General features: G+C 67.8%; 1 protein-coding gene across 11 annotated transcripts in view; it reads right to left on the reverse strand.

The window, feature by feature from the left end:
• Nucleotides 1-13,726, reverse strand: part of ARHGEF10L (Rho guanine nucleotide exchange factor 10 like) — a 149,766-nt gene that overhangs the window by 19,381 nt on the left and 116,659 nt on the right. For all 11 annotated transcript variants that reach the window (XM_089299256.1, XM_089299257.1, XM_089299255.1 and 8 more), the window contains 4 exons: nt 11,698-11,784; nt 10,692-10,915; nt 9,248-9,402; nt 3,256-3,404 (listed from right to left, as the gene is read on the reverse strand). In XM_089299256.1, the coding sequence (XP_089155382.1) occupies nt 3,256-3,404; nt 9,248-9,402; nt 10,692-10,915; nt 11,698-11,784 (615 nt within the window). The remainder of the gene's footprint in view (nt 1-3,255; nt 3,405-9,247; nt 9,403-10,691; nt 10,916-11,697; nt 11,785-13,726) is intronic.

The following is a 13,726-nucleotide window of genomic DNA, read 5'->3' on the forward strand; positions in this document are numbered from 1 at the left end:
GCCCCTGCAGCACAGCAGGCGGAGCGCGGCTCAGCTAAACACGCAGGGCGCTCAGCCCCTTGGAAGGGGAGCCTCCTGCTGCAGAAACTTCTCAATCCCTCTGGCTGCGCCTGGGGCGCGGGGTCCCTGGCCACCGCCTCCCCCTCCCCCACGGTCTGCAGAGTGGGTGAAAGGCAATACTGACCCTCCCTCAAGAGCTGGTCCGGAACTAACCTTCAATCCTAGGAGCTGGAGCCTGGTGGCCGCTGGGGCTGCATGGGCGTGGCTGGCGAGGGCCAGGCAGGGCCACCTGGGCCCTGTGTGTCCCTCTGCCCACCTGAGCGCCCCGCACCCCGGGGCCTTTCTTCCAGGGAACCGGGCAGGGGCTGCGAGGCGGGGGTGGTGCCCCCCGCCCCCCACCTGACTTTCCCAAACCAGCTACAGGTCAGGTGGGCTCTCGGAGGCAGCCCTTCTCCGGAACATCCCTCTCGCGCCCCACCCCCGGGGAACTCTCCATGGTACTCATAGCATCCGATCCCGCAGGTGAAGGGACGGAGGCCGACAGGGCTCAGTACCTGTCCCAGGTTGCACCGAGGGGCGGGGCAGAGCCTTGGTCACCCGAGTGGGCGTGGCCAGGGTAAGGGTGGGGGCGTGGCCGCCTTTGCCTCCCCTTCTTCCTCCCTCAAACGTCTCCAGGGCACCTGCTGGGAGCCGGGTGGGCCCTACTGCTCACACTCTCCCCAAGCGTGGGCAGCCTCTGCCCGTGGCTGTGGTCAGCAAGCCTCTCCGGGCCTGCGGACCCCTCCCCTGAAGCCCCTTCCCTGGAGACCACCCTCCAGGGCACCCCTGCCTCCCACGTCTCCCAGCTGTCCCCCCCACCACGCACAGCCCTGAGGACATCCGGACTCCCCTTCCCATCTGCTCTGTTCCCCTTCCTCCTGCCTCAGGCCCACCTCCCCAACAGGGGCAGACGCTGGGGGCTCCCAAGGGCAGGGCCGGCCGGGTCTGCTGTCCCCGCCCCACAGACGCCCTGTCCTGTGGCTGCAGACTGAACACCTCTGCTCCCCCGCTGAGTCACTTGTGGGACGCCCTTGGGGAGGGGGCCGCTGGGGGCAGACTGAGCACCACCCTTCTCGTCAAATGATCTGAGACCCAGGCAGGTTGTGTCCCTGAGGAACCTGGGAAAGTGGCTCAGCCTCCGCCTCCCCCTCCCCACAACCTCGGAGGCCGAGGCGAGGCCCTGGGAGGCAAATGACAAGGCAGGGCTGGGGGTTTCCGGGAAGCCCCCCAAAGTGAACCAGGGCTACCCCCCCAGGAGAAACGGGACTCAAACATTGAGACGCTGGGGTGACTCCCTGGCCCCTCCCCACAGCCCACGCCAACCAGCCTAGCCCAGAGGCACGAGGAGGTCACAGGTCTCAGGCAGCCCCAAGGGGGCAGCCTGCAGGACACACGGCCCGGCCCTCTTCTCCCCAGAGGACAATCCTAGCTCAAACCCCAGCGCTGCCTCCCACCCCTGCTGGGAGGGGCTTCGGCAACCCCTCCCCGCTGAGCAGACATCTCATCTCGCTCCGGGTGGCCGCGTTCCCGGCCCACCCGACTGGTCCACGACGCCCAGATGTGGGAGGGGATGCTGGGTGTGTCCGGACGAGACTGGAGGCCTAGGGACAGCAGAGGGCCCTCGCCGTGCGCGTGGCCAGGAAGGGTGCACCTGTTCTCTCCGTCTGCCTTCCCTGGGGCTGGGACGTGAGCGCTCTCCCCCGCCCAGGAAACCGGACTGGCTCTCGGGCTCTCGGGCTCTCGGGCTGCCCACTTTCCCACTGGAACTTGCACCGTGGGTGCCTGCGGTTCCCGGGCTTCCGTCCTCAGAAGGGATCACACCGTCAGGCCCCGGCTTGCCGACCACGGCGCCTCCCTAACCACAAGGTGGACTCTTAGTAACAACCTCCTTCGGCTGGTGTGGGGGCTCAGCCTGGGGCAGTTCCACCCCGGAGAGTCCTCACACGCGCACGCGCACGCGCGTACACGCACACACAGAACAGGCATCCGCTGCAGCGGCTCCCACCTGGGGCCACGTGGGGCTGAGCCGGGAGGTGTGGGAGGCCGGTGGCCTCAGGCACTTGCAACTTAGGATGGCTCCCATCGCAAGCCAAGAGCGCCTGCACACCCCTCGGCAAGCGTGCGTGCGTGCACACACTGGGCCCCGTCTGCTGAACCCCGACTGACACGACGGGGCCCCTTCTTCCCTCGCAGACAGCCTGGCAGCCGGGGAGCTGAACCGCACACAGCGCAGGGCACGGCTCCTGAGACGGCACCTCTGTGCTCCGGCCAAACCAGGACAGCAAGCTGGCAGAGGGATGGCCGCGGCCCCCGGCCCACTGCAGCTGCCTATGCCTCAGTTTCCCCACTTATCAGGGGAAGACGGAAGCCCTGAGCAGCTGTGCCCCGCCCATCGCAGGACAGCGCCGGTGCTCCCGCCGGGCTCGTGGGCAGCTGCTTCATAGCCACATGGGCCAGGGCCAACAGGAAGCACTCCTGGGGAGCCAGCCAGTTCCGACCCACGGCCACGCGCCAACCCGCGGCCACGCACCGCCAAATTCATGACCCAGACACAGTGGTGCCGGCAAACGCCAGTGCATCGAGGCCCAGAGCCACGCCCAAGTCTCCCAAGAGGCGGCACCGTGGGAGGGGCTGTGGGCGGGGCACGGAGAGGCGGGTGAGTGGTGCCCTCAGGCCCAGGCCCAGGCAGGGAGCAGCCTGCAGGGCCAGGCCCTGGTCCCGGGGCCGAGGCACGGGCAGTGCTCGTGAGGGGGCAACACAGGGCCCCAGCGGCCTCCACCTCTGTGCATCTGAAAGAACCCAGCCTCCAAGATGCCACGTCCACACGGGCCACTTCCACAGCTCTGCGGAACCGCGTGCATCCAAGTCTAGGGTGCCAGTCCCGGGACAGAGACCCCAGCCCAGGTGGTCAGGACCCGCCCCCTCCCAACAGTACAGTAGGTCAGAGGTCAGAGCCCAGCAGGGAGCTGAGCCCCCTCGGCTTCCCTGCTGTCTGGCTCCAATGTCCCCTCCGAACCCCCGATGGGAGGAAGAGGCCATACGGTCTCGGCGCAGGCCCGCAGGCCAGCAGGCTGGGCTCCTGATAAAATCGCGTCCCGGTGTGGCCCCCAGCACTGAGTCATGGCAACACAGCCCATAAGCACCCGGCGTGGGGCACACAGGCCCCCAAGATGCAGCCGGGAGCCCAGGCTGAGGGCCCGCGGACGGGGTCAGTACCTGGGTCTGCAGGCTGCTGGCGTCCAGGACGGTGACCCGGGCCCCACAGCTGGCCCACACGGCGTCCCCCAGGCTCAGCAGGGTGCGGATGGGCCCGGGGCCCACAGTCAGGCACGTGGGAGGGCTCTCCAGGTCCCACAGGGCGCCTCCTGCAGGCAGAGGACGGAGGCAGGTTAGCAGGGGCCCCGCCGGGCTCCACACACCCCTCCCCATGGTGGCCGCTCCCCTCCGCCCCCAGCACCGAGGCCACACTCGCCAACTCCTCCCTCCCCTTCCCCTCCCATTCGCTCAGCTCTGTCCACACCTACTGCCGCCCAGGGAAACAGAGACAAAGCAGACACAGGTCCTGCCTTCAAGGAAACTCCACTGGTAAAACAACCCACGGGCTCATCGAGTGACCGCACAAGGTGGCCGGCACTAGCGGGCATGCGCACAGGGGATCTTGAGATCTGCTGACACAGGAGGAGCTAATGCTGCACGGGGGGAAATCCAGGGGGGCTTCTCAGGAGAGGCGACACCCACACCAGGCCCCGCCAAGGAGGCAGCGTGGTATGGCAGAGAACGCCCTGGAGGCAGAGTTGAGAAACGTGGGCTCTGGGCCTGTTCTGCCGCCAGCCCCCGAAGGACCCGGAGAGCACCCGCCCCTTCTCAAGGCCTCAGTTTCCCCACCCGCAAAATGGGAGGTGCGAAGCCAACAAGACTGTCTCTGGGGGCCCTCCCGACACTGCGGCTCACCAGACTGAATCTCGACCTTGAACGACCTTCCTGCGGCTCGAGGCACTTCCACTGTGCTAAGCTCTCACCCCACCTGAGGCTGTGACACCACACAGAAGGACCTGGCCCACCTGACACCCACCTCCAGGCGCCCAGCGTGTGTTCAGTCCCACCAGGGGCCAGGTGCGTGGGGGGGGGGGGCTGGGGAGGAAGCTGGGGCCTGGCCTGGGGCAGCCCGGGCAGTGGGCCCCCCCCCCCAGAGGGCAGGCCTCAGGGCCTGGGGTGTGGCGGCAGAGCCCCAGCGGGAGTGCAGAGCAGAGCGGCTGCTGGTGGAGCCGGGGCGGGGGAGAGCTGTCACCAAAGCTGGAGAGGCCACCAGGGCACATGGCGGAAGCTGCCACCACCTGACCTGGGTGTGTGTGTGGGGGGGGGGGAGCTGGGCCAGACGTGAGCCCCCCGCCCCGTCGCCGAGAGGCCTGGGCCCAGTTTTCCTCTCCTTGTGCCCTGCCCCCACCTCACGCCAGGTCCCCTTGTGCCCTGTTTAAGCAAGCAGGCTGCCAGCTCAGCTAAGCCCCGGCAGCTGAGGGTCCACGCCCACCATGGGCCCTTTCCAGGCCATGAGCGTGGCTGTGGGGAGCAGGCTGGGCCAGGGCAGCCCTGCAGTCCTTGACTGCATGACCATGGCCGGGGACTCTCACCTCGCTGAACCTCAGCTTGCTCATCTGTAAAATGGGCGTGATAAGCCACCTCCAGCTCTGGGAGGCCGCGGGGCGTCCATGAAGTCCAGCAGAACGTCCAGCCTGGGGCTGAGCCCGCAGGCGGAGCTGTGACAGCTGCTGCCACGTGCTGCCCACGCCCTGCACCAGGGACTGGCTTTTGAGAATTTTTTCCTTAAGGTGCTGTCAGGACACTGTTTTCCTGCTTAGTGTTTTTAAAAGATCTACTTATTTGAAAGGCAGAGTTACAGAGAGAAGGTGTGTGTGTAGAGAGAGAGAGAGAGAGAGAGAGAGAGAGAGAGAGAGAGAGGTCTTCCATCTGCTGATTCACTCCCCAAATGGCCACAACTCTGAGCTGAGCAGGACAAAGCCAGGAGCCAGGAACTCCATCCCTGCCCTCCCACGTGGTGCAGGGCCCCAGCACTTGGGCCATCTTCCGCCAGGTGCATTGGCAGGGAGCTGGGTCGGAAGTGGAGCAGCTGGGACTTGAACCGGTGCCCATATGGGATGCCGGCGGCACAGGCAGTGGCTTTACTGGCTACGCCACAGCGCTGGCCCTGCTCCTGTTTTTTGACCAAGGTCGCAGAGACCCGAGGAGTTTCTGAGACCACCCTGAGTCACTGAGCTCCCGAGGGGTCCGTGAGCGCTGGGTCCTCGCCGGCTGCTGTCACTGGCATCCAACCACACAGAGGCAGCAGCTGGGAGCTCAGAACCCGCGCGGGGGCACGCGAGGGGCGCGGGGCCGGGCAGGACTGGAACGCCTCCCTGGAGACTGGTGCTCGCCTCCTCGCCCCTGCTGCCTCCGCAGGTTCCTGAGGGCCCCGTAGCCGGGACTGGCATCCAGGAGCACAGGGCCCCCACCAGGACCCGGCAGCCGCAGAAACGCCGGCCTCCGAGCGCCCCCCAGTGGCCGGAGGTGAGCAGTGTTCGTGGCCAGAAGCTGGAGCTGGCCCAGGGAAGAGACAGACAGGAAGGCCGGGAGATGGGGTCACAGAGGACCCCACGGACGGCGCCCCCTCCACTGCCGCGAGCTGGGAGTCTCCGGAATCCCCCACGAAGGCCAGACGCCGGGACAGAAGATGAACCAGGAGAAACCTGAATGACGCCGGTGCCGTGAGAGCCGAGGGACTCGGGGCAGGTGGCCTTGATGAGGTCGGGGGCCCTGGCAGAGCGGCTTCCCCTGCGGCCAGTGTCATGGCGTGGTGGGCTAAGCAGCCGCCCGCAGCGCCGGCATCCCACGTGGAGCACCAGTGGCAGCCCAGCGGCTCCACTTCCGAGCCAGCTCCCTGCTAACGCGCCTGGGAGAGCAGCGGACGATGCCCAAGTATTGGACCCTGCCACCCGTGTGTGAGACCTGGAGGGATCTCCTGGCTCCTGGCTTCGGCCTGCTACAGCCCTGATGGTGGCAGCCATTTGGGAAGTGAACCAGCAGCTGGAAGATGTCTATCTGTGTCTGTCTCTCTCTCTCTTGCTCTTTCAAATAAATAAATCAGTAGTTAAAGGGGGAAGAGGCTTCCTCTCGCTGGCCCTGGGTTTCCCCAGGAGCACCGCACGGGGGCAGACGTCTGTCCACGGTTCCTGCCGGCCCTCCGCGCCGCGCCGTGGCTCCGAGGCCAGAAACGCAGCCACTGTGCGTCCTGCTGGGGGCTGGGGCCTCCCTGCCCATGTCCACCCCCCTCCTCCAGGGGCTGTGGTGAGTGTGCACGTGCCAGGACACAGCTCACACACACAGCCCCGCCCCCGTGTGACAGCCTGCTCAGGAGGCCACCACAGGTCCCCCTCCCCGGAGGCCGGCGGCCCACTCCCCCCGGGTACCCCACGGGGGCCAGTGGCCCACTCCTCCTGGTCCCCCTGGAGGCCGACAGAGGGAGAGTCGTCACCGAGGCGGGTAATGATGAGAGGCAGCAGTCACAGTGGTACCCCAGGATCAGCACACGCGACCCCCACAAAATTCTAGGCATGCCCATTTCACAGGTAAGCAAACGGAGGCTCAGAGGCCCATGGAGCCATCCCACGGCAGGGCCTCGATCCCAGCCCATCCCCTCATCCCTGATGCCATCTGCCTCCTCAACAGGGTGACCCTGACCCACATTCCTGCCCCCACCCAGGCCCTGGCAAGGCAGCAGAGGGGGCGGGGGCGGGGGCAGGGGCGGGGACAGGACAGCACCCAGGTGGGGCCGCCTGGCTCAGCCCAGGCGCTCGATGTGTATTTGCTGAGTGAGTGAATGAATGAATGCAGATGAGCAGAGGCTCCCGCAGGCAGCAGGGCCCTCGGCCATGCGCCCCCGGCCGCACTTCCCTGTCTGTCGGCTGCAGGCTGGACTCGACCCCTCGGCTCTGCAGTCCAGGCTCCCCGGGGCCCACCAATGTGGGGACCCACAGGCCGACCGTCGGGCGTTCTGCACACAGGTTCTCAGGGCAGAGCCAGCTCCCCAGGTGGGCTTCTGTTCTGCTCACCACGTCGGGCCAGGAGCCCAGTGCGGGCCAGGAAGGCGGTCTTACCTGGGCATGGCCCCCGGCAAACCCGGCAAACCCTTGCAATCCCTGCTTTCAGGCCAGCAGGGGGCACCAGAGCCTGGCGGTGGACCGGGGAGTGGAGCAGCTGCGGTGGGGCGGGGACCCAGGCGGTGTCTGAGACCTGGGAGAATCCGGGGACAGCAACACTGATGCCAGCCCCCCGCAGGTCACAGGCCACTTTCTGAACCCAGAAGCAGCCACACAGGGCCCGGGCGAAGGGTGACAAGGAGATGCCCTCCCCCTCCCCCTCCCCCGCCCTGATCCCATGTGGCCTCTGAAGGACACTGTGGGGAGAGGGGGAGGGGCCCCCGGTGGGAGGCCACAGCCAATGGGACAGCCAGGGAGTCGCTCTGGCCCAGACCTGGCCGGGGTGCCCCGTGCCCCTCTGGGGTCCTCACTGCCTCCACCACTCTCCTGCCCCGGCCTCTGTACCTGCTGTCCCCTCTCCCAAGCACCTCCTCGCCTGCCTGGGCCCTGCTCCCACCACTCTGAGCTCCAGGATGGCCCTGCTGGGGAGGCCCTCGCCAGCCCCCCGCCCAGGCCTCCGCCCAGGCCCCCCGCCCAGGCCCCCCGCGCGGCAGAGAACGTGAGGCTCCCCCTATCATCTGCCGGGGCAGGAGCCATGTTTCGCACACCACCGTATGCACGGCGCTAGTGGGTGCGCAGCATGATCGGGGCAGGTGTCTGAAAGGCCTCCCCAGGCCTGGGGGCGTCCCCCCCCCCAAGCCCGAGCTCCAGCTCTGCTGGGACGAGCCGAGGCCCCACCCAGGCAGTCCCCTCCCAGCAGGATGGCGAGGGCGGGGGGCTCAGGGGTCCCCAGGGGCTCTCAGGTCCTGACACCCCACGCTGGGTGGAACTGTGTCCCCAGACCCACACGCTGAGTCCGAACTCCCCGCCTCAGACCTGGCCTGCCCTGGAAACCGGCCACTGCGGGTGTCGTTAGTGAGGATGACATCACCCTGGCGACCCCAGGCCCGAGTGACCGACGCTCCTCAGGTCGGGAAGTGGGGCCCCAAACAGCACAGGGGACAGCTGGGGACGATGGGAGACACTGCCAGGAGCCCAGTGGTCACCTCCCAACCCAGCGCCCGAGCCGATGAGCGGGAACCAGGAGCAAGGGCCACAGGCGACCTGGCCGGGGCTGTGAGGGCCTGGGGGTGCTGGGGGCGGGGGCAGAAGCAGCCCCCGCCTCCGGCTCCCCACACCTGAGCCCGGGCTACATCTACTCGCACGTTCCGTCTGACGGCGAGAGCGGTTTTTTCCCTCCTTCTTCCCCCTTTAATTAAAAACTATAAATGCCTTATCAAGAGCTAATTAAAAATACCAACACAGTGCCGAGTGGCAAAAAAAAAAAAAAAAAAAAAGGCTCAGTGCAAATATCCATTTAAAACCCCGCAACGCACGTGCAGGGCGGGCGGGCGGGCGGGAGCTGTGCCCACCAGCGTGGCTGACAGGCCCAGCTGCCCCCTGGGCGGCCGCACAGGCAGCTCAGGCCTCCTCCCCTGCTGGAGGCTGCGTGTGCCGTGAGGGCACCGGGACCACCAGGAGCCACTCACACGGCTGTGTGTGTGCGCGCCACGCCCCACCCCGGGTCTCAGCCTCAGGCCCACAGAGCGGCCTCAAGCGAGAGTGAAGACAACGCAGGTTCTTTCGGCTCGGGAAAGGGGCAGGGCGTGGCTGCAGGCATCCACTGGGGACACAGGATGCCCCGCCCTGCGCTCGCTGGCCTCCAGGGAGCTGCTGAGGCCCTGGGGCCCCGGGGGTGGGTGCTGCTATCACGCCCATTTTACAGAAGGGAAGCCCGAGGCTCCCAGACAAGAAGCTCTCACTAAGGGACACTAAGAGGTTCCGGGACAGGCCCTGCCCCTGGGGCAGGGTGGGGAGGGACAGCCCCCACCCCCACCCCCCACCCCACCCCCCGCAGTCTCCTGGCCAGCAGCTTCAGTGCTCAGCTGGGACTGCTGTGCAGGTTTGCACGGAGACCCCCGCCGCCGCCTGCGCCCACGCCCGCCCCCGCCCGGGCGCCCGCCCCCGCCCCGCCTCACCACTGCTCCGAGGGTAGGCGGCCAGGGTCCCGTCCTGCAGGCCAGCGAGCAGGTGGCAGGGGCTGTGGCGCAGGCAGAGCACGGGCTGCAGGCCGGGGCTCTTGCAGGTCGCCAGGCACTGGGTGCCGGTGTCCACGCTGCCATAGAGCAGGATGCTGTGGGCAGAGGCGGAGGCCGCGGTGACTCCCGGAGCTCCCCCGCCGCCCCGCGCGCCCAGCTGGGTGGCCAGGCCATGGCTCCATCTCACAGGAGCTCCCTTTTCCGTAGACGGCACCCGCCCTGGCTCCTGTCGCGAGGACAACTCAGGGACTCCAGGGGCAGCACCAAAAGGTGCCCAGGTTGCTGTTGGCGGAGCCGCACAGAGTTCGAATCTCGCTGCTGACTGGCCCCAGGCTGCTGGGCCTCAGCTCTCGCCACGAAGTGGGGCTGCGGTGCCCGCCCCAGGGCCACCAAAGGAACGCAAGGGCAGGGTCCAGCCGACACACACAGAGCGCACGCTGCCACGCCCACGGACCACTCCAGAGGCAGAAGGCAGGGGCGTGGCGGGAGGGGAAGGCACTGACCACGCAATGCAATGGCTAAGTGGCTTTTTGGGGGGTAGTGGGAATGTTCTGGAACCAGACGGTGGGCACTGGAAGCTACGGGATTGCACACTTTAAAATGGCTGACATGGTAACTTTCATGTTACAAGAATTTTATCTGGGCGTCAAAATAAACGGAGCTCACCAGGCCCCCGAGGGCCCGGGCCGCGGCTGGGCTCCCGGCCACAGGCCTGGCCCACAGGTCACAGCGCTCAGGGCGGCTCCTGCTGGCTGGGCTTGCAGCGGGGGCCTTCGCTCCTCCCTGGTCTCTCAGAAGGGGACAGCGGAGCAGGGGAGAAGCTGCCACCCAGGCACAGGACGCAGCACCCAGTAGGTGCTCAGGAAACCAGCTGTCTCCCTGCCCCGCCTTCCCTGCCCAGGACAGGGCGCAGAGTGCACCGGACCCGGCAGTGCCAGGCCGCAGACTCGCCGGAGCGGGACCGGCGCAGGGTCTTCACGAGGTCTCCGCGGGCCCGGGGGCTGCGGCTCTGGCGCATCCTACATGAGAGGACCCCTCTGCCGGCAGGGACCTCCTGGCCAGGGAAGGCCCCGGGACCCTGCCCCAGCCAGCAGGGATCTGGGGCCGATGGCAGCTCGCGGACTGGACTCACAGCAGGTGAGAAACTGAGGTTCCAGAGCTAAATGGTGGCCCAGGACACTCGGCGAGGTCGTGGGGGAGCCAAGATTCGAACCCAGATTCGGCTGACCCCAAGGCCAGCACCTCACTCGCCGAGCCACGGTGCGGGGCCCGAGGCTATGGCTCCCACACTGGGGGTCTCTGGTCCCCACCTTCCCCCGGAGGGATGGCCCCTCCCCCCAGCTCTGCGCCACACGGCGCCCCTCCCCCCTCCTTAGGCCCAAACCTGCCGTCCTGCAGCCCGAGGCAGATGGTGGGACGCACTGCAGCGGAGGGGTCGGCCGCCGGCGCCCCCTCATCCCCGCTCTCTTCCTCCTCCTCCGGCTCGGGAACGTACTCCATGCAGAGCACGGGAGCGGCCAGCGGGAAGGACTTGACGGTGCGGGGCGAGGGCCGGTTCAGGGAGAAGATCTCCACCTGCCCGCCGGCGCCCTCCTGCCCTCCTCCGACCTGGGGACAGGGACAGAGGCGCTCAGGTGGAGCCCAGCCCGCCCTCCCACTGGCCAGTGGTGCTGGACGAGAGGGGCCTCCCTTCTCCTGCCCGCCCCAGCCGATGTACAGGGGGAGCCCTGTCCCTCTAAACACCCTGCTCCGTCTCCACCACTCCTCCCCGTGCCTAGCACGTAGGACCACTCCACACGTGACGGATGGAGGGACAGACGGAGGGAGGAGGAGGAGGAGGGCGGGCAGGGATGAAGGAGCAGGCACAGCACCGGCCAGGTCGGGGGTGGGGCCGAGCTCTGAGGGGGAGGTTAGAGTTCCCCTCCCCCTGGAGACGGCGATGAGCAGGACAGTCTGGGGACAGCCAAGGGGCGGACGGTGATGCTGGAACCCCAGGGCCAGGAGGGCGGGGGTGGGCTGGGGGCGGGGCAGGGACATCTCATTTGAATAAAGCCAGCCCGGTAGGATCTTGGGGAGAGGGGGCTGGTTAAAAAGTGGGGGAATCTCTGCAGGAGGTGGGCATTAGCAACCCGACCCCTGTGACCCCTGTGACCCACCCACCCGCTCATGCCCCTCCCAGCACCCTGGCCACGTGCAGGAGGCACGCCCTCCCATCCCCTCCCTGGCTCTGCTGCCCCCATGAGGCGGTGACTTCCCACCCTGAGTTTCCCAGGGAGACCCTGCAGGATGAAGCTGCCTGGGACAGGTGCCCCCCGCCCTGCTCCCGCGCGGAGGCCAGAATCCCCGGCTGGGTGTGGGCGTGGCGTGGTGTGGGCGTGGGGGTCACTCACCCAGAGGTAACCCTGTGGAAGGGAGGTGCTGACCGCGGAGAAGCCAAGCAGGGGACAGCTGACGGGACTGTGGACCAGGGCCCCGAGCTGCAGAGACAGACAGACGCGCCTGTGCGGTTAGTCGTCCAGGTGCCGAGACGCGAATGTTCCAGCTCCCAGGACGAGAAGCCCTGCGGGTGGGGCCCGGGCCTCCAGCCAGCTCCCAACACTCCTGTTTGATCGTCGCTCTCCGAGAACTTTCTGGCTAGAAGGAGCCTGAGCGAGGTTCTCTATCAGCCCAGGGTCTCCCAAACCAGGCTCCTCCAGGTTTGCTGCAAACACTAATGCCCACCCCCTTCCTACACAGAGCAAACAGGGTCCACAGAGGGGACTGCCCCAGGCCACAGAGGGGCGAGTGACAGGACCCGCCCTGCACCTGCCTCCCCCCTGCGTTCCTCCACACCCTGCCCCACTCAGCAGACCCTCTCTGCACCTGAGCCCTTCAGGGCCAGGGACTGGGCAGCTGGTGAGGCCTGCACGCAGGTCCAGGGGCTCCATCTTGTCTCCGGATGTCACCAAGAGTCAGTAGCTGCTGGCTCCTCCTCCTGCACCTGCTGCCCTGAACCCCACACGGGGTGGCTTCTCAGAGGCCCATTTCCTCGCTCCACCTGGCCTGCCCGTCCCTCTGGCCAGGGGACAGAGCGTGACAGGGCAGGAGGGGCATGGAGCCGGCTCAAGGCCCTTTCCTAGGCACGTGCTGCCCTCTGCTGGTGCTGATGGCCTCAGCAGGCTGGCCCTGCAGGAACATTCTAACAAAATCCCCACCACCACCACCGTGGGGTGGGGAGGGGGTGCACGGAGTACCCTCAGCCTCTTCCTGTAGCAGTGGCCAACCCTGGGACTGGCCTAGGGCCACACAGCAAGTTAGTGCCAGGGTCGGGGCTGGAATTTGGGCTCCCCGTGCTCCGAGCAGGAGGGCTCCCCAGGCCTGGTGCCTCCTGGCGGCCACCATGAGGAGGGAGGGGGCCACCGCGGGCAGCCCTGGCTCGGGCATTTCCATGGCAACCCCAGTGGGCCTGGATGTCTGCTGAATCAACAGAGCCCGACCAAGAGGATGCCAAGAACCCAAAGGGCTCCTCGGCGGGCTCCTTCCCTGGCCCGCGAAGTCTCGCCCACGCCAGGCAGCCAGGCGGGCCGCGCAGAGCAGGGGTGGGGGCAGGAGGCCGGGGAAAGGCAGAGCCCCGGATGCAGCATAGCCGGGCACCAAGCCCAGCTCGGGGACCGCCCTGTCGACACAGCCGGGGCCCCGGCACCTCCTCAGTCGGTCACGGGGACTGCGGCGGGCAGGCGGAAGCCCTTAGCATGGGGCGGGGCACCTGCTGGGGGGCAGCCCTGGAGGCAGGGGCTTCTGGGGACAGCCTGTCCCTCAGAGAGGCCGCAGCCACGCTGCCGGGCGGAGGCTACACCGGCGGGACCGGCAGCAGCTCCTGCTCAGAGGCCAAGGTCAGGAGGGAGGCCGCCCTGGGAGCCTGGCCGCTCCCTCCCCCGGCGTAGCTGGTGCTTACCAGAGCCTCAGAGCCGGCAGCGCCCCCACCTGGCCCCCAGGCGGGCCGGGAGACCCCCTCGTCCCCTGGGGTTGGGTGTGTGCCGAGCCCGCCCCTTGCCCACCGGTGGCCCCTCCAGGACTGGCCTCTCCACTGGGGCCGTGCATCGCAACGTTAGGCCACCAGGGAAGGCCCACACGGACCCCCTGGCCCCTCCCCGAGCTCTGACACGCTCTGGGACGCTTGCTCCCAGCTCCTGAACCCGGCACGCACCCTGCGCAGCGGGCTTGGCACTGGCTCAACAGGATGGCTTCATCCTCACGGTGACCCCCCTCAGAGAGGCCCTGGGATCACCCCCCGGAGACACAGCTGGGACGCGCCAGGCCTGAGAAGTGTTCCTGACGTCACACAGCAGGACCTGCGGGGCTGGGGTCCGGCCGGGGCAGGTGGCTCCCACTCGACGCCTCCCCTGTGAGTCACAGGCCTGGGGTGGCTCGGTGCAGGCA

This window comes from Oryctolagus cuniculus, chromosome 7 (assembly GCF_051225735.1).
Source record: "Oryctolagus cuniculus isolate XC-2025 breed Fujian yellow rabbit chromosome 7, ASM5122573v1, whole genome shotgun sequence".
Classification (NCBI taxonomy): domain Eukaryota; kingdom Metazoa; phylum Chordata; class Mammalia; order Lagomorpha; family Leporidae; genus Oryctolagus; species Oryctolagus cuniculus.